This window comes from Glycine max, chromosome 2 (genome assembly GCF_000004515.6).
Source record: "Glycine max cultivar Williams 82 chromosome 2, Glycine_max_v4.0, whole genome shotgun sequence".
In the NCBI taxonomy this organism is placed as follows: Eukaryota; Viridiplantae; Streptophyta; class Magnoliopsida; order Fabales; family Fabaceae; genus Glycine; species Glycine max.
This window is the reverse complement of record NC_016089.4, coordinates 45,415,744-45,438,493: the sequence shown is the minus strand read 5'-3', so window position 1 is coordinate 45,438,493 and position 22,750 is coordinate 45,415,744. Positions and strand designations below refer to the sequence as shown.

At 31.4% G+C, this 22,750-nt stretch overlaps 2 protein-coding genes and 1 long non-coding RNA gene across 5 annotated transcripts; 2 read left to right on the top strand and 1 right to left on the bottom strand.

Annotated features, from left to right (window-relative positions):
- The first annotated feature begins 83 nt into the window (after positions 1-83).
- LOC100804305 (actin-related protein 5) lies at positions 84-6,099 on the top strand. 3 transcript variants are annotated; one of them, XR_005888176.1, is made up of 13 exons: positions 84-455; positions 563-633; positions 1,446-1,570; positions 1,665-1,709; positions 1,955-2,057; positions 2,248-2,357; positions 3,299-3,408; positions 3,498-3,588; positions 3,660-4,100; positions 4,425-4,552; positions 4,747-5,086; positions 5,213-5,849; positions 5,952-6,099. XR_005888176.1 is itself a non-coding variant. In XM_003519303.4 (12 exons), exons 1-12 carry the CDS (start codon positions 355-357, stop codon positions 5,714-5,716), a joined length of 2,169 nt encoding a protein of 722 aa, XP_003519351.1. In that variant the 5' UTR covers positions 84-354; the 3' UTR covers positions 5,717-5,912. The 3 variants fall into 3 exon arrangements, 2 of the variants coding, with proteins under 2 accessions (XP_003519351.1, XP_006575507.1); XM_003519303.4 differs by lacking the exon at positions 5,952-6,099 and having other exon boundaries at positions 5,213-5,912; XM_006575444.3 differs by lacking the exons at positions 84-455; positions 563-633; positions 5,952-6,099 and having other exon boundaries at positions 1,476-1,570; positions 1,950-2,057; positions 5,213-5,912.
- Positions 6,100-6,808: 709 nt separating this feature from the next.
- Positions 6,809-7,615, bottom strand: LOC100305472 (uncharacterized). Its single transcript, XR_001385696.3, has one exon. It is a non-coding gene; the product is annotated as an uncharacterized lncRNA (long non-coding RNA).
- An 11,406-nt stretch (positions 7,616-19,021) lies between these two features.
- On the top strand, positions 19,022-21,371 carry LOC100803242 (expansin-A4). The gene is made up of 2 exons (XM_003519301.5): positions 19,022-19,720; positions 20,743-21,371. The coding sequence occupies exons 1-2, from the start codon at positions 19,257-19,259 to the stop codon at positions 21,050-21,052; spliced, it is 774 nt and encodes a 257-aa protein (XP_003519349.1). The 5' UTR covers positions 19,022-19,256; the 3' UTR covers positions 21,053-21,371.
- The last annotated feature ends 1,379 nt before the right edge of the window (positions 21,372-22,750 follow it).

The following is a 22,750-nucleotide window of genomic DNA, read 5'->3' as shown; positions in this document are numbered from 1 at the left end:
TATTTTCAGTTTTATTAATTCAAAAATAGTTTTTATTTTTAGGGATTCTTAAAATCATATTTATTATCTCCTTTTAACAACCATCCCCGAAGAAAAGTGTTGAACGCGAGTAGACGAGAGAGCGAAAGCACACTCAAGGAAAAACAGTTAAAACACTGCTAGTGTTAGTTCATCTACTCATGCTCTTCCTCGTCGCCGATACACTTCTCCGTCGACCCAACCAAACCGGTTCGGTTTAACCAAGCGGTTCTCTTCATCTCCGCGAGCCACTTCGCTCGTTCACGAGTCCTCCAGAAGAACCAAAATTCAGTTCGAGAAACCACTGCGCCGTGAACCTCACTAATCACTATCACTATGCCTTTCATTTCCAAAATTCAGCGTCAATCCGATTACAACCTCTTCGATTCCAACACTCCTCTTGTGATAGACAATGGCGCCTCGTATTTTCGCATAGGGTATTCCACTATTCTCCTCTCGCCAACCCTAATTTTCACTGTTCCTTTCTCTGCGAATTGGTTTTTTTCGGTTAATGCTCGTTTTGGTTTTCGTGAATTATTATCAGGTGGGCGGGAGAGTCTGAACCTCGTGTTGTTTTTCGCAACCTTGTGCAAAGGCCGCGCCATAAAGTAACTGGTACTGCTTTCTCACCTTTTTTAACTTTGCAAGATTTTGTTTAGGTTTTTGTCAATAATTATGCATAATTGACTGAATCTTTATGCTTGTCTGTTACGTAAAGATACGAGTATTTAACATTAGATCCTATCATAGATTGCCCTTGGTTAATGAGTGCTTCTAATTTCTAATTACTTGAAAGAGTGATAAAGTTTTTTTATTGAAAAAAGAAAATATTTATACCGTATTTTTTATATGATAAATGATTTCTTTCTTAATAAAAAAACTTACTAGTATTTTTTACCACTGGTTGCTCCAGTTTAAACAAAGATCTTAAGTTCGAACATTGAGTGTATAATTGCTTTAAATAGTCGGAGAGTGTTTTGCTGCACGTAATGGTTCTACTTGGCTCGAGCATAATTGTGTCATGTGGAGGATACATGTGATCCTATAACAAAAAAAAAAACTTACTATTAGCATCTTAAAATCAGCTTTAAAAGGACTGATATAACATTTTCCTAAATAAATTTTGTTTTCAATATAATGAATATTTTATTTTATTTTTCATACATTTGTTTCTTAGGGCATTGGCTAACATTTAGCTTTAATATGTATTTATGTAAAATCTTGTTGCTTTGTACGTTTGCATTGTTTGTTGTGGATACTCTTTCATTTGATAAATAACTAGGTCCTATTACTCCTATATGTTTTTGTTGTTTCTGCTTTAATAGCTGTATTATTAAGACAATTTCTGTCCCGACATTGGTCCTTTTTGCTTGCCTACAATTGTGTGCCGTACTGAAATATTTGTTCTTTTACATTGTACAACATAGGAGAAACTGTCACTATTGTGGGTGACCATGATCCAGCATTACTGAAATACTTTGACTGCACTCGCTCAGGGCCACGCTCTGCATTTGACAGCAATGTTGTGTACCAGTTTGAAACAATGGAATATGTAAATTTCCTCTTGTCACAAGTTTAACTTGTATGCTTCATTATTTTAGAAGAACTTGTTGAGAATAACATTACTGACATTTTTTATCACACAGATTCTTGATTTTGGATTTGACCGGATGGGTGCAAATGGAACAGAGGTATGGCCATAGGTGGAAAAGTGATTCATTTTTCTCTTTCCCCCTAGCTGTTAGTTTATTGTCTTTTCTTCTATGGTTTATTTAGTGTTGTCAATACTACTAGATTTGGTTGATAGTTGTAGAACATAATGGCCTTGAGTTGATATCTAGTAGTTCTTTGGTTTAATAAATATATGTTCTTCCTTTTTTGGCATTTGAATAATTTTGACTCACTCTTTCTAATTTAATGTTTGTTGCCAGAGCAGATTGATCATCCTGTCCTGATCACAGAATGTGTATGCAACCCGGTTCAATCTCGTAGCAAAATGGCAGAACTTCTTTTTGAGACTTATGGAGTTCCATCAATTGGTACTAATACTTTGCAACCTACACAAAAAACTTCATATTTTACTAGTGACCTTCAATAGAAAACTGATTTCAATGCAAAATTCTCAAGTACACTGTTTTTCCCATTAGGGGTACATGTCTGGATTTTGTGCTAGATGTTGTATATGTATTTTTTCTTCTAAAAGTTAGTTGTGCTTCTCTGTTCTGGCAGCTTTTGGTGTTGATGTGGCATTCAGCTATAAATATAATCAACAGCAAGGAGTTTGTGCTAAAGATTGTCTTGCTTTGTGTCCTGGATTCAACACAACCCATGTGATTCCGGTATATTTTTATGTTATTTACTGAATTAAAGTATTATATATGTCAATGAAATGAGTTTGTCATTTCTGTTGTAGATTATTGTAATATCATCCACCTGCATATGGTTAAATTTGTAAATAGGATCTCGTTTTTTATTATCACCATTGTAATTATAGTAGGGGGTTTTTTTGGTGAATTGTAATTATAGTAGTTAATATTATTAATCTGCTTGAAGTTACTCTCGAGCCTGACAGATTGTTGTCTTTATGGGCAAAGGTTGATAATGTGATGAAGACAATTATTTTATTTTGACATTATATGCCTTTATTAAGTGACAGTTGCATGTGTTGTATCAATGTTGTTTTGAAAGGATATTTTTGTATCAATGTACCTCATTTGCTCTTTGCTATAGTAGCTGATTACCCAGTACTATATCAGCAATAATAGTGTTAATATGTATAATTATTTTTCAAGATGGCTTGGTAATTAATAACAATTATTCATTCATATGTACTGCATAATACATATAAAGGAAATTCTCCTTATGGTCCTTTTAGAAGTTTGAAGTAGATAAAGTAAAAAATTGTAAACGTAACCTTGTTAAATAGAGTGCGGCTGTTGAAACCAAAACTTGTTGCTACTTTTATAGAGGATATGCCCTTATAGGGAAAAAAATAAGTATTAACATTTAAAATAACCATAAAAATAAATGTAGAAATTTAATTTCTTTTAAATATTGAAATAAATGAAAAGAAATCCACCGTACATGTGATTGTGCATATTGGGGAGGCCAGTATGTAATAATGGCAAGTTGTGATTAGTTCTGACAACAGGAATATTCAAATATATATTGTCTTTAGCAATCTTGTCTTCTAGATAATATTAGAGTTCCAAAAATAGGATCAAAATAAAATCAACCAAGTGTGTTGGAGTGTTGAAATTATTTGTTTGGGTATTTCCAGTTTGTAGATGGGGAGCCTGTTTACGAAGGATGCTGTCGTACTAATGTTGGTGGATTCCATGTGACTGATCATTTGAAGCAACTCCTTTCACTTAAATACCCTTATCATTTGTAAGTATCAAATCATCTGGGTTCTGCTACTACCCAACTGAATGTTAAGTTCGAAGAATATTTTAGATTTTATTGAATGCTCAATGCAGGGCTAGATTTACATGGGAAAAGGTTGAAGACCTGAAGATGGAACATTGTTACATTGCACCAGATTATGTTTCCGAAGTTCGGTTGTTTCAGGTATATGTGTAAATTGTTTTTCTTTTTCCACCAAGTTCCTTTATTGTTTCTAAAACTCTGCGATCTAATAGAAAGGAGCCAAGGAAGCTGAAGAAAAAACCAGATGTTGGCAGCTCCCTTGGGTTCCACCCCCAATTGAGGAGCCTCCTTCCGAGGAAGAGATTGCAAGAAAGGCAGCAATAAAAGAGAAACAAGGTCAAAGGCTTCGAGAAATGGCTGAGGCAAAGAGGTCTTCTAAGATAAATGAACTGGAAAATGAATTGCATGGTTTAGAGTTTCTTTTTCATCAGCTTGAACAAGTGGAAGAGAGCAAGGTTCTATCTTTCCTGGCCGAAACTGGCTATGGCTCTAGGCAGGAGATAGAATCTGCACGTAATAAAGTTATGCAATCTTTACGGAAAGCAAAAGGTGAACCAAAGAATGAACAAGATGAAACTGAAAAGGTTGATCCTGCCGCTAATGAGAAGTATTCTCTTATTAACATTCCTGATGACATGCTGACCCAAGAACAGGTTTGTTTTTGTATCAGACAGATGATCTCATCCATTATTAATAAATTGAGCTGTGTGTACCACATTTTCAGCTTATTTTGGGAAAGTAAGCATTTTTTTTTGTTTTGTTTTGTTTTGTTATTGATAGAAGCTTTTCTTAAAAAACACTTGGGAAATAAGCTTTCCCAAACATGTGATAAGTGTACTTGTACAATTTTTTTCTGGAGCCACATTTGCTTACAATCTTAATATGATTAAATTTCCAAATATTTCTTTGCATGATGTTCTTTGTGCTCTATAAGGTTAAACAATATTAATTGTATTTTCTATATTGATATTTGACAGCTCAATGAAAAGAAGAAACAGTTGTCACTCAAATCTATGGCTGAAGGGAGGCAGCGATTAAAACAGAAGCGCCATGAAGAGGAATTGGAACGAGAGAGAAAACAACAGCTAGAGGAGGAGAAACGCCTGTATGTTTGATGCTTTAGTTTCTTTATTTATACATTGTTTGAGGCTTGCTTATGTAAGTAAAATAGTTTTCCCTCATATTAAACTAAGTAAAGTGGGAGAAAGCAAGAAAAAAGAGCATGTATTCTATCTAATAAGGATTAATATTAATATTATTATTATTATATAAACTTTTTTTTTTGTCTCCTTACTGTAGGGAGAACCCAGAGCTTTACTTGGAACAACTGCATGCTAGATACAAAGACCTTTCAGAGAGACTTGACCAACAAAAGCGACTTAAGACAAACGGAGGCCATTCTAATGGAAATAATCTGTCCGGTGGTGTTGGCCGTGGTGAAAGACTAAATGCTGCTCAGAGAGAACGAATGCGTCTCCTGACAACTGCAGCTTTTGATCGTGGTAAGGGTGAGGATACATTTGGTGCCAGAGATGAAGATTGGCAACTATACAAATTGATGAGCAAAGATTATAATGATGATGATGAGGGACCTGATGAGGAAGAGGCAGAGCTGGCCTGCATCTCTTCCAGGCTCCAGGTTGGTTCACCTTAAAGGATAAAATCCCTTAAAACTAATTTATGATTGTACTTGTACAAGATCATCTTGTATATGGGTCTTGATTTACAATTCACAAAAAAAATCTCTGCATTGTTGATTTGGTAGGACTTGGATCCAACATTTATACCCAAGTTAGAAGCTGGTATCTCCCAACCTGCTGAGTTGCCACATGTTCGACCTCTGACCAAAGAAGATTTTCAGATTTTTCTTGGGGTCGAAAGATTCAGATGTCCTGAACTATTGTTTAATCCAAACTGGATTGCGGTTGATCAGGTAGGATTAGATGAGATGGTTGGGGTTTCAATAAGGAGGTTACCATACAAGGATGAAAGCTTGGAACAGAGACTGACTAGTTCCATACTTGTTACTGGTGGAAGTTCTCTTTTCCCCGGTATAGTTGAACGCCTGGAAGCTGGAATTCGGATGATTAGACCTTGTGGCACACCTATAAAAATAGTTAGAGCACTGGATCCAGTAATGGATGCATGGAGAGGGGCTGCTTCATTTGCCTCGGACCCACAGTTCCATATGCAAACTTTCAGTAGACTGGATTATTATGAAAAAGGTGAAGACTGGCTTCGAAATTATCAACTGCAATATACATTGTAATTGATCACACAGTATAGTACTGTATATTATTTTCTATAATTTTCTACCACAGTTTAGAAAGTATACTCCTGTTTTATAATCCGTTTGTCTTGCTTTTGCTGAAACTAGAACGAGGAACATCAACAAAAGCATGGTACTATACTGCTACTGCTAATGTTTTCAATCTTGTTAATAGCATGTACTTCGTTGATATAAACTGATTCAATTATCCGTTTGGTTTTCGTTATCCACTCAGGGGCTGGTCAGTGCCGTTTTGTGCGTTGTACATTGTGGACTTACGCTCCATATTATCGACTCTCAATTCAACAAAACTTCACCACCCTTTTATTTATTATTGTTTAAAGGAGATATTATTATATGATAAAGTTGTGTTTGCGACAAAAGATGTTGATTGAAGAAGGCAGGCAGATCGACTTAACTTTTTTATTTATGTTCAATGAAATGCCCGACTTCGAAACTAACTGTAGAATTATTTTTAAATCATAAAATAAGAATTTGTCACAATAAAAGAAGTGTTCGGATATTCACAAATTTGCAGTTACCCAGATTTGTAATTCAGAATTGTCGAATGAAGATTGGACGACTCAGTTCAAGCTACCTAGATTTCTCATCCCAAGTAGTATTGGTTTTATTTTAAGGTTGAGGCAGTTAAATCAGACTCATTGCAGTTTAACAGCGACATATTTGGTTACATTTTAGAAGCAAAAAAGGCTTCTGGAAGCCAGAATAAGAAGTACGGAGACAGATTGAATTATTAGGAGGAGTAATCTGGTTAGTGTGGCTTGTTTATATATTACATCTGGTTCAGTGATGAACTTTCTTTTAAAAACTGTTTTGCACATAAGGGAGAAGTGATTTGGAATTTCGGATGTTTTGCAGTTGAGTTTGAGTGATCATCTCTTTTGAGACCGGTAACTAAAAACGAGTTTGATTTGTCACACTGATTCTGATCTTGTCAAATTGTGGTAAACTAAGGGCGTTCAAGCACAGCACTGATTCCCCGATTTAGGTCACGTTTTTCTTCTTCTGAAATCCAATCCAATTTTCCTGGCACGGGGCACATACGGAACATTGGAAATTTGCAATCACAAATTAATCATAACCTCTCAAGTCTCACCACCCTCCTCATACATATAACCAGTAGTCTAACAAGTAACAAGCATAAAAAATACTAGCTAGAAAATAATGAATTTCACAATGACAATAATTAGCATCATGACACCAAGATGTGCAATGCAAGCAAATTGATGCCTAACATTTCCCCGGACAAATAGTGCAAAAGAATCTATATCTCAATTCTTAGCATCTGGCTTTAAACCTTGAACATATCAAATAATTCTCTCTTGACGAAGGCCTTGTAGCTTTAGGTCTGAGCCACGATGTCTTCCACCAAACAACAACACATTAGAAACACAACCAAAAGCAATTGAATTGAACAACACATCAATCATATATGATGCAGACAAGTAAGCTAGCAAGGAAGAACCTTTTGCATCCTCACTCTCGAGAACCTTAATAGCAAGGTGCCCTCCAACTTTCAACACTCCGAAGAAGAAGCATCGTGCGAATTCTGCTTCCAAGGCACATATCCGAGAGAATCATGCAGAACCCGTTCTCCTTGGGGGAAAGACCTTTTAGCCGGCGGAGATGGTCTGAACCCTAGAATCGCACCTTGACCTTCTTTGGAGCCGCCGTTACGTAATGGACCCAAGCTCTGCCAGCCGCCGGGGGCGCAACCGAGGTCGAGAACGGAGGAGCCGGAGCTCATAATCTAGTGCTGGTTCTGTATCTGAAGGAGCTTGAAGGCCGACCCAGCTACATACCCTAGCCCCTAGGGTTCTAAAATAATTTCATTTTAGGTGAAGGTAAAATCACCAAGGACAAGGACCGCAAAGTTCTCCAGCTATTTCACACACTTGAGTGTAAAACCTTAAATTTAAATTGTGAAAAAAAAAATACCACTTTGTTTCTATTTATAAAACCTAAATTTGAAATAATATTTATTTATTTTTTATAATACTTATTTGTGTTAATTATTTTTAGATAAAAATATCTTTATCAAAAAAAGAAAGAAAATTAATATATTAATAAATAATCAGAAAAAAATATTAATGATAAAGATAATTTTAAAAAAAATTATAAATTTAAGATAAATTTATTATTATTAATTAAATTAATTATTTTTTTAATCTTGATAAATTAGATAATTTCATCTTATATTCATATATAAGATGGGAAGGATGGAATGAGTAATTTATATACACCATAGCGGTAAAATATTTGGGAGAAAATAACTAGCTTAATACCTCAAATGCAATTCACCGTCATTTATTCTCTAGAACTAATAAATTAAATAAAATTCTAAAACTATAATTTGTCACTTATTTAAATCTAAAGTTATGTGTAATGTGTGACTTATTAAGTAATAATAATAACATGTGTATATTAACCAAAATGATAGTGTGCGACTAAACTCCAAAGACTAGACGAAATGAAATACATGATATGAAATTGGTTAGTTCATTTAATCACACTAATGTCAGAAATTGGGATCCTCATAAATTAATAGCGGTTTAGTAAATTATAACAACTAGAAATATAGTCATTTATAATTTTTGTAGCCCTTAATCAAATCAAAATCAATATACAATAACAATTTTACTTCCTGGCACCTAAAAAGAGCTTAATCATGTGGGGCTTCTTGAACACCATCTCCAAATCAAATCTAGATCTCACGGCCCAAGTCCTAAAGGTCCTTAAAAACATTGAAATAATAAAAGCAAAGTTGTTAGTTGGTCTTCTGAAAATTCCTTGGCCCATTATGCTAGGAAGTTGGTCTTCATCAAACTTTGCTTACATAAATCAGTGTGGCGGAGGGCTAGCTTGGGTGGGACCCATGAATGATTAAAACGAAGCTTGAGTTCAAAAAGAGCACAAAGAAAAAAGTTGGTGGTTGTGGGAATGCAAATGCATGGGAGAAGTACAAAAGTTGAAGATATGATTCGCATTCTACTTGCTTATACGGGAAACTTGGGATTTTTATGGGGATTGCGTAAAGCTCAATAGAGCTTGCTGAATTTGAGCATGGTGATTTCATTTAAAGAAGAGACATGACATTGTAAATGGGCCAAACGGTCCACCATTGTCCCACAAAGGTTAGACACGTTTTCAATTAGAGCATGCACTGACAAATGGGATGCATTAAATTAAATCATAGTACTAATTAAATACTACCATAACAAATATTCTCAAGTGTATATAGGGTAGTCATTAAATTTATGATTCCTAATTGTTCCTTTTGTCGTCATAGGACATTAACTAATTCCTAATTTTATTTCCACCGTAGCAACTCTCTCTCCACTACTCCTTCTCAACTGTGGCCATGATCTTGTTTACAATGATACCTTTCCAGATGCATCATGTAATAATTAAATGTTTATAGAGGCATCATGACAAACCATTAGAATAATACACTTATTTCTCTAATTATCCATTTCATTGTCAAGATTTTGAATAGTTGATTGTGTTATGCAAATATATATGGAAGTGTTACACCCCCATTAAGTTTCAGATTAATGGTCATTACAAGTAAACGAATCAAATACTTATTTTATAATCAATTCAAATCATATGCTATAACAGTTAATTAATTAATCATCAGATATTTTTTATTTCTTTAATACAAAGCAATATGATTGATAAATAATCATGTTTCTTAAATGTTTGATTTGAAATTTAATCTTTAAATTTGTGTATGAAAAAATATATATTGAAAAAGATTAATCTTTTAAATAGATTTTCATACCAAAAAGATTAGTCTTTTGACTTTTAATCATGAATGCAATAAACAAAGAAAAATATTTATATTTATATTTCTCTCATTTTATCTTTTTTTTTGTATTTACACATCTTAAAAACACTTTCCTAATTGCTGTTCCAGTTTATTAGTTGGACAAAAAGAATTTCTATCCTGTAAATACCACTTAGTCCATCCTACACAATACTCACTAATCAACATTTCATCAGAACAGAACCCTTATTTTCTTGAAAATTTTCGTCCTCAAATCAACCTCGAGCGTATTGATTCTGATTTTATATTAAAGAGTTGACGACAACCATAGTTTCCATATAGATTTATATATAATTATTCTTTATGTCCATACACGTAAGTGGTATTAATTAGTTGATTTAGCAGCAGAGACTACACATTTCACCGTATGATATATAATAACTATTTATCTGGAGTTGAAAGCAAATTTGTTACTAATAATTGACTTAATTGGATCAGATCGAAGTTAACTTCTTTGGTTGTCATTAAAATATTATTTGGTGACTCAGAAACCAAACTTCAATCCAAAGCTTTATTGCCTAGTACACTGAATGTCTCATGGAGTGAAGAAGTTACTTGTAATCAATTCAGAGATCAATAAAATTTCAGAAATTAATGCAATTGGCAATATCTAAATTTTAAGGAATAGATTTGGCCTCTCTCATAAATTGGGCAGAGAATGTCCTTTAATCATTGGTTACTTTGGCATCTTTAAATTGTCAGTCCTAACTGAATTACCTACCACCATATGATTGAGACTTTTCACTAAAGGAAAAATAATATTCATAGTGATGTTTTTCGGTTTATGTATTACTAAACCATTTATTATTCTAAATTCAAATTTAATTAGACCAATCTAATGCGTTGTGTGTGAGCTTGGGAATGATAAAAACATTTTAGGTCCTAAAGCTATCGATGCTTGTTGCAGATTAGTATAGAAATATTTAATAATAGAGCTTGAAATTTATCAATAGTGCCTGTCCTTAAATCACTTTTCAGAAAAATAAAAATTAGAAAAAGGCCAAAAGGGTAAGGTCAGAACGTGGACTTGATGCCCAAACTCGAGTCCTATTAATATATGCTTTGTTATAGCTCTGGTGCAGTTGTTATTTGTTGAAAGCCAAATTTATTGTTACTGGTTTTTCTGGTGCAAGAGTCATAATTGAACAAAATCTTTTAATATAATAAAAAGTTGTGAAAATTGCAATAGGCATATATATTATCGAAACACCTTTAATAGTATTAGGTGAAATAATAAACACGTTCACAAGTGCACAATGTTAGCATCCCTACCTGAGAAGAAAGTGAATGTGACTTAGATGTGTTGTTACTTTGGTAGGTAGTAGTAGGAAAAACGTTAGCACGCATTTCACTTGTTTCTTCCCTTTTCTTCGTTTTCCAGGTCCATCACTTGTGCATGCATGGCAAGAAACAAGGCTCTAATTAATACAAAAACAATAGTCTAATGACCAATGCAAGAGCACAAACTAATTTATGTTATTGAAATAAATTAATTTAGAATTTCAGACGCTGAAGTCAAATATGAATATTGGATAAAAACTGTTATGGATCACATTGTGCATTAGCATTTAGAGAGTCAACTAGTAATGGTGGGTGCACGTACGAAGTTGTTGAACTACGGTTTAATTATACACACTACGTGGCAAATCTGGCTGATTTGGTAGATATTACGATCGAATAATTAAACCAAGTCACGCCTAAGAAGGTGAAACAGGAGTGAGTGAGTAGTCACAAAGACTAAACAAATTTGAAGAATATTCTGATGCAAATTATAGCTTTATTTTATTATTTATCAAAATAATTAGTTAAATACTCGTGAAAGCAATTAATATTTTTTAATTAGTTTAGGGTGAGTCTCGAACATTAACTTTTCATGTATCTTTCTAAATTTAATTAATGTTATTATTATTTTGGACAGTGTAACAGGACATTGTATACAACAATGAAAATTGAAAAAAGTTGATTTGTTATACATAATGGTTTGACTTAGTTTAATATCGGGGCTTTATGTTTGACTTAGTTTAATAACAGGACATTGTATACAACAAGCTCTATGTTTTAATTCAATCCCACAAAACGAGTTTCTTGTAAACTAAGTAAGAATTGTCTAAATCTTATAAAAATAAAAACTAGTATATAGGTCATATCTCTAGTTGTAAACAAATTTAAATGACTCAATAAGGGATTTAAAATAAAGAGAGAAAACTATGCACCGACATTGTAAAAACTAAGTAAGATTTTGTTATTGATAATATTTTTTAGGATAGTTTTTAATTTCATAGAAAATAAACCCTTTTTCTTTTTTGTTGCAAACTGAATTGTCCTTCGATAAAAGATGGTAAGTTCTCCGTCCCGTTTAGTAGTACGCGCGTGAGTGCGCTTTTTTACACAAATGGGTAATTTAAAAAAAAATATAGGAATGAATAAATTTTTAAAATATTATGAATATGAATAAGTTATATTTTAAAACACAGCGGTATATAAAATAGCATTTTAAAACATGATTTTAGAAAGTCAAAATTTAAAAATAAAAGATATTAAAATCATTTTAAAACATGACTTCAAATATTATTTTTTAAAGAAAAAGACTGAAATTGTAATTAAGATTTTAATCTTTTTAAGAAAAACATATTTTAAAAGATTGAAATTTTAAAAGCCTTCAATATTTAAAAAAAAAAAACAAGTCATCACAATTTTATAATTTTTATTTAAAAAAATATTTAAAATCGTGTTTTAAATTAAGATTTCAGTATTTTATTTTTAAAAAAATCTGATTATTTAAAGTTATGTTTTAAAATAAGATTATTTTATATAAAATCATATTTTAAAACACTATTTATCGATATCCGTAATATTTAAAAAAATCTATTATTTCTTGTAATTTATTTATAAAAACTTAGTCATTTGTGTAAAAAAGGGTACGTGAGTGAGTGTGACGTTAGAATGCGGGAGGGAAGACGCAGGGCGTGATACGTGGAGCGCTGAATGCGGTGGACACTTCGATCGCATGGGGTGGGACCCACTTTGCTACATCTTTATCCGTTGAATTTGTTCCACTTACTATTCATCTTCTACATGCCTTTTGTAAAAGTTTCAACTCTTAGTTCCATCGAATAATCAAATATTCTACTAATATAATAAGTATATGACTATATGATTAAAGGGTTCCTAAAACAACTATAATAAAAGAAATATTCTCCTTATTATTTTTTTAATCTTTTAACTATTATTTTAATTATTCATAACATTAGTTTTTATTCACCCTTTAAAGTACTCACAAGACATCATTCTTTTTCAAATTCTCATATTAAATTGTCAAAAACAAAAATTATTAAAAATCAAACTTAATATTTTTAAATAATATAAATTTGGATAAAAAGACACGCAGTGCCTATTTCCGCTACACTAGTGAGTATAAATTGTGTCTACAATTGATCTTTACGTTATACATTTATTAATGTTTTAGTTTCTTAATTTTATTTTGACATGATTGATGTTTTATAAATCTAAATCTTTTATTAAACAACCTAAAACTTAACTAATATTTTTACGATTATATATTTATTTAAAATAAAAATAATTGATCGACGTGGTATGACATAATTAACAAATAATCAGTCTCATCCTTTATTTTTTTAAGCACTTAACTAGGATTCGATCTCAAATATATGTGAAAAAAGATATTAAAATGATGTTTATTTCACATAATCTTATAAGATTTTGGGAATATTATTTCAAAGAATATTAGATGGGAATGACATTCTTAAGTATTTCAAAAAAACATGTTTGTTTGACTATTAAAAATGATTGGGAATCTTTTTTATATTTTTAGGAATATTTTAAAAATATGTTTGGTTCATATTAATTTTTTCCTAAAAATCTGTGTTATATTACTAAAAGGTCATTTTTATATTAAACAACTTATGATATGTACCTATACAATAATACACAAAGCTAGACATTGCAGTTTGCAAATATCAGTAAAGAATCTTATAAATTTATTCAATAAATTCCTTAAACACGTCTAACTATTGAAGAAAGAAACACAACACCAAAATATCCTCTTTAGTCTTATAAAAACATGCAACACAAAAAGACATGTACAGCAAAACTTTACCCACACCCCAAGTAAACAAAAAGAAAATCGATAAATTGCCTTCCTATCAATAATTAAATTTAAAAAACAATTGTAACATACCCATCCTTTGTATACAAATTCACACCCTCTATTATCAAAAGAGAGATTCCCATAAAATAAAATTTTGGACAGATAATGAGATAATATGTATTAATATTTAGGGTATAATGAAATTTTTATATAATAGTATGATTTTCACCCCATAAGAATCCATATCTTCATCATCTTTTAATGGAAATCAATTAAATACAAAATCAATATAAGCAACAAGATTTCACTTTTATTAGAATAAAAGATGTCTAGAAATATTTTTCGATTACTTTCGAACAAACATGTGAATATACATTTCCATTTTCATATTCACATAAATCCTGTAAGATTTTGTGAAATAAACATCCCCTAAGAGATTAATGTCATTTAAATGAATGTTATTTCTTTGAAAGATTAATCCTTAAGGTAGTATTTGATTTATCTAGACTTTAGTGCATTTGAGATGAAAGCTTTGAAAATTGATGTGATCTCATACTTTTACACTATATCTCATTCAAATATTTCACTTCTTTTCATCTTAACTCACTTTCATATCTCTTTCATTCCTTTGAACAAAAGAGACCCTAACTCTTAGCCGCGTTCACACAAAAAGCTAAAGATAATTGTTGTTATATATTAATGACATTTGTGTTTTTTTAATACTATTAGTACATTAAAGGAGAAAATTAAACTAATTGGAAAAACATGTGAATTAGGAAAATGCTAGGTTAGACACATAATGTTAGACACACTCTTTTGAATAAACTTTCTCTTATTGGTTAAAAATTACATAGTCTCACATAATATTTTAACAAATTTTTATTATAATTTTACAGTTTTTAATAAATTTTAACCATTAAAAATATGTGTCTGAGAGTGTATTTTTAGCACTCACCGTATATTTGTGATTTTTAATTGATGAATAAAATTAAAGGAAAATATTTTAGTCCAAATATATACTAATTAATTATTTCTTAGCCTATGTACAGTGGTTTTCAATATTAATAGTTGTGAGATAGAGAACATGTTTTTTTTTTATATTAATAATCTATCTTGTCAACACCTAACATTTTAAGAGTGTTATTTTATAATAATAATAATAATTTATTTATCACATTTTCTTTTTAGAAATCACAAATATTGTTATGAATGATAATTATAATTAAGTCGAATAAAATTATTATAAGTAGTAAATATTTTTTTTTGAATTTGTAACATAATTGTATGTTCAATACTTGTACTTGAAGTCATTAAGTTAAAATAATTAATTGTGGCATAGAAGATATATTTAAAAGTTAAGTAGATAATTCTAGCCTTTTTAGGTTAAGTCAAGTTGAAGAAAAGTTATATATATATATATATATATATATATATATATATATATATATATATATATATATATATATATATATATATATATATAAAAGATAATAATATCTCTAACCAAAATCAATGCACATGTTATCAATGATTCACTTAGTACTATTACTTCATTAAATAATTTATTTTTAATCTATTCACAAATTCAAATCTTTTATACTAGTGTTCGTCTTTATACCCCACTATATCAATATATTTTTTGTCGACAAAAGAAAAATTCTAAGCCATTCAACCACTGTGCACCGTCTTGGTATGAAAGAAAAAAAATTACAGTTCATATGTTAAAATTATTCACTGCTTCTCTAAAAAAAATATTTACTGTAATTATTTTCTAAATGTAAATGTAATTGTTACGTGTTTGCTCTTTGCTTACAGCCTTTTCGTTCGAACTTGAGTCTTGAGATCGTTCCGAATAGACTGTTTCGTTTTATTTTTTCCCCAACGAAATTGTAAGATTATGGTATTTTAGGATTGATTATTGTGTGAATAAAATATAAGTATTTTCAACGACGATTTTAAAAACGTCGCATACATTGATTTGGGTTGTGGTAAATAATGCCAGAAATTTGAATCTTATTGCAAAAAAAATGCTCTATGAATAAAAATAATTTTATAATTCAAGTTAGAATTAGCCTTGTATTTTCTTTGAAAAAGAATACACGGATACAAAAAATGTTATGCTAATCTCTTGAATTTGTTAACATATGAATTATTTTTTCTAAACTAATAATTGTCGTTAAAACGATGATCATCAGTGTAAATGAGAACTAGATTAGCACTTCTCACCAAACAAGTAAGTAAATAATCTATATTAAAAGATGAATGTTAACGTAATTTAAAAGTAAAATAGCAACAATCTCCGAGTGAGTTACCACTTTCATGTGTGAACTCGACAAACCTGACATGGAATACAATGTGCTAACAAATTAATTTGGCAAGTGTCTCTATCCGTTTCTTATTTTCCATCTTCTAAAGTGATTACCACATTATTAAATTTAAAATAAATATTTTCTTTTTTTTATTCATAATTTCCACTGTTTCTTTACGTTAAAAATCATAAAATATTATGTTTTACTTTATTAGTTTCTTTCTCCGACTTTTCCCGTTTTTGCTACAGAGTTTCTGACTATCAACCTAAAAATATTGAAAAATCAATCAATGAGTATGTTGAACGGGAATTTTTTTTTTCTTTCCATTTTAGTAAACACGAAAGGGAAAAGTAACGGGATATGCAGGCGCAATAGCCGTGATAAGTGACTTGACTCTGACTTTTGGGGTTTATTATTATTTTTATTGTACTTAAATTTGATTAAATATGGCATATAATTACTTGAGATTTTAATTAGAATCTACCGACAATATATGTCATTAAGTCACGTATTGTTATATATAAAAAGGATGATTTTTAAAATAATTACTTTGAAAATTTTATTTTTAATTATTTCAGATTAATTGATATTATAATTTTTTTATATTAATAATGCAGAAAAATAGTATAAGTTCTTATTATAAAAGAATGATGATGTTTTTATACTCACTAAAGAAGAGATATAAAATTAAAAAATAATGTGATAAGTAACAGAAAATAAGAAAAGAAGTAAATAAAAATTTAACGTGGGTGAAAAAGAAATTAAGGATTAAATTTTTTTTGTTAACACGTGTCTCTAAGGTTTGAAGAATAAAATATTAATTTATTTTTCATATTTATTATGTCAATATATTTAATACTTAAACTTTTATTTAATAAATTATTTTTATTTATTAACTTGTTCACATATCAACAAAATAAAATTAATATGTTTAATAATAATCTTAATATAATAAATTATATATATAATATTGCTTATAAATTAAATATGAAAAGCATACAGGGTGAATGGGTGATATAATGTCGATTGAAATCTTATTACGTGTGTTACGAAAAGAAAACGTAAAAACTAAAAAGTAAAAATGTATTTAACTAATATTAAATTTTATTTTAGAAAAAATGAAATACATGGTGAGGTAATTAACTCACTTGACACTTGTATATGTTTACGCATACATCAACTCACAGTGCCTGAGGCCAAAGAAAAAAAAAGAAGAAGAAAATCACAGTGTCTGAATATATTTTATCTGAATTTCTTTTTTTGTACACTAACACTATGATAATTGCTACCATCATTCTGATGCGCAAGCAACTTTATTAGTATCTCAAGAGTTTAACTTGTTTATGAAATTAATTTGGAGGTAAATTTTTTTATAGGAGGTTCAGCACTCCCTGTTGTTGATGATTCATTCCTGTTCCTCTCTTCGACTTGTTGACCATTGGCTCCACAGTGGAGATTCCTTAAACACCACTCCAATATCTAGTAAAAAAAAAGTTTTGTTTTTCGAACATATTATTTTTTTTTTTAATTATCTCTATCCTTTTCTTGATTGAGAACAATATATTTAAAATATGTTCGCAAGAAAGTCTATGGTTTTTAATTTAAAAATATAGTATAAGAAAATGGAGGAGAGATCAATCTACATTACCACAAATTACACCAATTATTATATTATTAACAAATTAATATCAAATATGGTTTTTATTGATCTATCTAACAATTGAATTATAATTATATTTTTCCTGTGAAGTTACAATATTTTCTAATAAAGTCAATCATCTTCTCAAAATATTGAAACTTATTTAAGAAGCTTATATCTTCCAATAAATGATATTTTATATTCGGATATCAAACCCTTAACTATATTTTTTTAAGCAAACCCTTAACTATATGTTTAAGAGGCATTACATTAGATATTATTAGAATTTTGTTTATTCAAATATTATAACAATAGGTTGTTGTTTTTTTTTTCTATTTTTATAACATTGAATTTTAAAATAAAGTTACCCAATAAAAATGATTAAGTAATGCAATAGTCAAAAGCAATGTAAAGTTATCCACATATTTAGATGGGAAACAAATCACATCCGTACTATACTGTATTCATATTGTGAAGCTATTTATTATCCAACGCAACCCATCACACTATTGGATCCCGGTAACTTTTGACTCGAGTCCAAGTAGGCAACAAACACCAAAGTTGAAACATGAGGGGAAAACAAAAACACAAGCATAGTAAGTTAACACTTAACAGTAACAGCAACATAAAGAACAAGCCAAATTTCCGAAATAGAAAAAAAAATGGTTTCGTTTGATGGCACGACTTGCAAATGAAGGAAAGAGATTTGATATCAATTCTGAGGTCCTAAGGTCCCCTACACTCATCACCATAATACCCATCACTACTCTCTCGCACACCACCACCTCCTTATTATCACTCCCAATTACCAATTATCATAACTTGCCAGGGCAGTGACGTCATTAATTACCCCTAAACATACAAAGCAAGGGTTTGAACTTTGAATATCCTTCATGTAACTTTTTTTATGGACAACTTGTTTTTGTGGAGAGATCTGCTTGTATTTAAAGACCCGTGAATAGTTATAACTAAATGGAACTAAAATTGTTCATAATTCAAACATGCATGGGTCTATCCATGTAGATCCAACCTGTTATTGATAGTATTGGAAGTTCTTCTCTTGAAAACAATTTTATTCTATCCGAGAATAATTGTTATTAATGGTTAAATTTCATGTCAAAATATTTAACACAAATATATATTCAGTACTTGAGATCAAAATTATCGATTAAATAAAAATAATTTCACATCAATTTGTTCATATATTTATTATTATTTTTTTAAAAGACACACTTAGATAATCTATTTTCTAACACTTTAATCAACAAAAGAAAAAAACCTAGAATAAAAATTAGAATTTTAATATTTGAGCACTCCTAATTTATAACACCTCTCTTTTCTTTTCTTTTTATCTCTATATATTATTATGAATCTTATCAATTATTATTCATCTTTCTTATCTTTCTAGGTGTGTATACATGTTTATACCTCCATAACAAATCAAGAGTCACAAATAAACGGTGATAAGAACATGGTCCAAAGCAGAGATGAAAGTGGGGCCCAGTTTCCTCGGGCACTCCCTCCATAAATAGCAACACACCTTTCTCAGAACACAAACCTCTGACTCAGTTGAGTTGAGTATTCCTTCCTCTGCTCACAAGTCATAAATCCCATTTTCAGTGTTCCCACTCACCATGCCTTCTCTCATCGCCATTGTGACCCTCATAGCCGTTGTTCTGACTTCCACCGAGGCGAGGATCCCGGGCGCCTACAGCGGCGGCGCGTGGGAGACCGCGCACGCCACGTTCTACGGCGGCAGCGACGCGTCGGGGACAATGGGCGGCGCGTGCGGGTACGGGAACCTGTACAGCCAGGGCTACGGCGTGAACACGGCGGCGCTGAGCACGGCGCTGTTCAACAACGGGCTGAGCTGCGGTGCCTGCTTCGAGATAAAGTGCGCCAACGACCCCAGCTGGTGCCACGCTGGCAGCCCCTCCATCTTCGTAACCGCCACAAACTTCTGCCCCCCAAACTACGCTCTTCCGAACGACAATGGAGGATGGTGCAACCCTCCTCGGCCTCACTTCGACCTGGCCATGCCCATGTTCCTCAAAATCGCTCAGTACCGCGCCGGCATCGTCCCCGTCTCTTACCGCAGGTCAAGTTCTAACCTTTCACCTATTCTCTCTTCTCTCTTTCGCTCCAACTTCAAGCTTCACCCTTTACTTTTTCACCTATATTCTTTTTCTAATGTCAAAGATACTATTAACAACATACATTAACACTTTCTTTTTTCCACGTTCTGTGTTATTGTCTACTCTAACTTATTATTTCATCACAAATGTATAAGACTAAAGAGTATACTGCTAATGACATGAAAAATTATTAAAAAAATATATTTTTATGTAAATTTTTTATATTAGTAGTATTATTTAGTTTACAAATATTAGTACTACAATTTTTAAGATAATTACTATATTAATAAATTTATAATTAGTGGAAGTTTGTAGTTACAAATTTTACACTATTATTGCATCTATTATTATTTCATATGAAAGTGTTTAAGGAATAGTACAAAACTACAAATAATTTGTACTTTATTTCAATTAAATTCATATCTTAAAAAATTGTATCTGAAACCATATATGATTGAGAATTTAATAATTCAAAAAACAGAAAATAAATTTAAATATTGTAAAAATTAAGGAAAGGAAGATTTTGATGTTTTGTTTTAGTTATTTTATAGTTGTTATTAAAAAATAGACAAACGCGCTTGTTTGGCTTTTGGCCATGTTGAAGTACAAAAGCGCATAATCAGAAATGCGACGTCGGTTAAAGCGACAAAGTGTACTAAGATTCCAACGCTGTGGCGGGGACTAGACAGATACTACACAGTGGTTGTGATTCGTAATTCGGAAAAAGTGAAAACTTATAAGAACCGTTGATGGTTCAGAGGGGGCAAGAGAGTGAACCTGAACCGTTCATCTGAAACCGGTTCAGGATTTTTGACAAACGTGCACCTTTTGCCGCGTAATTGCACGATTCACGAAACCAACCAGAATTCAGATTCATCTTTTATTATTACGTGCGATTACTGAATGTAACTGTAGTTGCCCTCGTGGTTGTGTTTAATTACGAATAATGCCCTTGACGAGCGTGATTGTGTGCGGTGATGTGCAGGGTGCCTTGCCGTAAGCAGGGAGGGATGAGGTTCACGATCAACGGTTTCCGTTACTTCAACTTGGTTTTGATCACCAACGTCGCGGGTGCAGGGGATATCGTGAAGACGAGCGTGAAAGGGTCGAAGACTGGGTGGATGAGCATGAGCCGCAACTGGGGTCAGAACTGGCAATCAAACGCTGTTCTGGTTGGTCAGTCACTCTCCTTCAGGGTCACAGCCAGTGACCGACGCACCTCCACCTCCTGGAACCTCGTACCCGCCAATTGGCAATTTGGTCAAACATTCACCGGCAAAAATTTCAAAGTCTAATTACTATGTTTCATGGCTTTTTTTTTTTTTTTTTTTTTACCTCTGTAGTTTTGAATTTACCTTGGGATGTGGATATAAGGGAAACGGCGAGAAAAAAAATGGTGGGAAAGTAATGTTGTGGTAGTGATTAGTCAAACTTTTTGACTTTTTTCGTTGTCTTGGTATACGAGTTTGAAGTTTTATAGTAGGATTCTAGGAAAATGGAGGGAAACTTTATGTAACGGGCTGAAGTGGCTTCAAATGCATGAGCCCGCAGCTATGTTTCTTATCTTAGTATATTTATATATATTGTATGAAAAGATCAAGTGTGTTTATCTTATCTTGTTTTTCTTCTTTATAATTTTTCTTGTTCACTTTTGTTAGGCTGGGGTTTGAATGTTTGATGTCAATTTTGTTTAGTTAAGTTGGTATTACGGGCTCTGATTGAACCATAATTTTCTCTTTTGCCTCCAACTACGTATATGATTTGGTGAAGTGATAAGCTACTAATTGAGATTTGACAAAGTGTGTTTGATGCATGCATGAGATGTTCTTAAGCTGTTAAGCACGCTTGCCTGCGCCGAAAAGCAAAAGGAGAAAAAATAAAATTATGCGAATGGGTGCTAATTGACCGTATTTGTCTCTTCATAAATTGGTAGCAAAGTAGATTCTATACCTTCCGTGTTGTTTCTCCTAACTTTCTTCGATGCCAAAATAAAAGTAACATGGATTAAAAAAAAAACTAATTTGTTCTTTGGTTTGTTGAAAAATATATAATTTTCTTTATTGAATAAAATTTTATTCTCGTTTTATTTTACTAAAAAATAGTGGACTTTAGTGATTGTTGGAATAAGGTAGAATTTCACTCTAAGAAATATACGGGCTTAGGAGTTGAAGCAGGGAAAGGACAACACAAGACAACTCATAAAAGCCTAAATATGTAAGAGATAAGAAGTTTATGGATTTTAAGAAATTTGTTACTTGTCCAATAAAACGTGGTATATTTCAAAGTCAGATTTTAAAGAGTAAAGAGAAGATGAATATATTATTTTTAAATTAAAAGAATTATATATTATAAAAAAAAACAAAAGATTAAAAATATTGAGTTTGTGTTTTTTTTTATTTCTTTAATATTTACAAATTTATTAAAAATATTTTTTTATCCTTTCTTTTTTATCAAACTTAGCTTCGAAATATATCGCAAACAAAGAGAGGGTTTAAACTTAATTTGACCAATTAAGAGGAATCTGATATGAATGAGTATGAAAATGCTGGTGTGGCAGTGTTTTATTTTTTTTCTCCTTTATTTAACCCAAGATCTAAATTAAGGAGAACAAAATTTCATAGCCGTTAAGAACTAAATATATGCCGATTCTGATTTTTAACCAAAATAACAAATATGCTGATTCTGAAGTCTGAGGCTCGCACATTTGTCATTATCTGGTCCTTAGCCAAGTAGATTTTCAAACTGCAATTCCAAATTTCAGTTGGTGGGGTTAAGGAACAGAGACAAAATGCATAGCAATTTTTGCAATGCAGCACACACTAATTGCCATTTTCTTCATTGGGTTTCTCTCTTTAGGAGGCATGCACTTATTTCTTTTAAGTAAATAGCTTCTTATATATTTAGTTGGTTGAAGACCACATTTTAAGTGAAGTAATTTCTTAAATATATTAATTATTGATTATTAGAACAAACTAATAATACAACATAGAATG

What these genes read in the sequence shown, in the direction of transcription:
- LOC100804305 (XM_003519303.4), top strand. Translation starts at nt 355, where the DNA reads ATGCCTTTCATTTCCAAAATTCAGCGTCAATCCGATTACAACCTCTTC. An exon ending in GCCTCGTATTTTCGCATAGG is followed by an intron (nt 456 to 562) that starts GTATTCCACTAT and finishes AATTATTATCAG; the next exon opens with GTGGGCGGGAGAGTCTGAAC. An exon ending in GCCGCGCCATAAAGTAACTG is followed by an intron (nt 634 to 1,445) that starts GTACTGCTTTCT and finishes TGTACAACATAG; the next exon opens with GAGAAACTGTCACTATTGTG.
- LOC100803242 (XM_003519301.5), top strand. Translation starts at nt 19,257, where the DNA reads ATGCCTTCTCTCATCGCCATTGTGACCCTCATAGCCGTTGTTCTGACT. An exon ending in GTCCCCGTCTCTTACCGCAG is followed by an intron (nt 19,721 to 20,742) that starts GTCAAGTTCTAA and finishes GGTGATGTGCAG; the next exon opens with GGTGCCTTGCCGTAAGCAGG.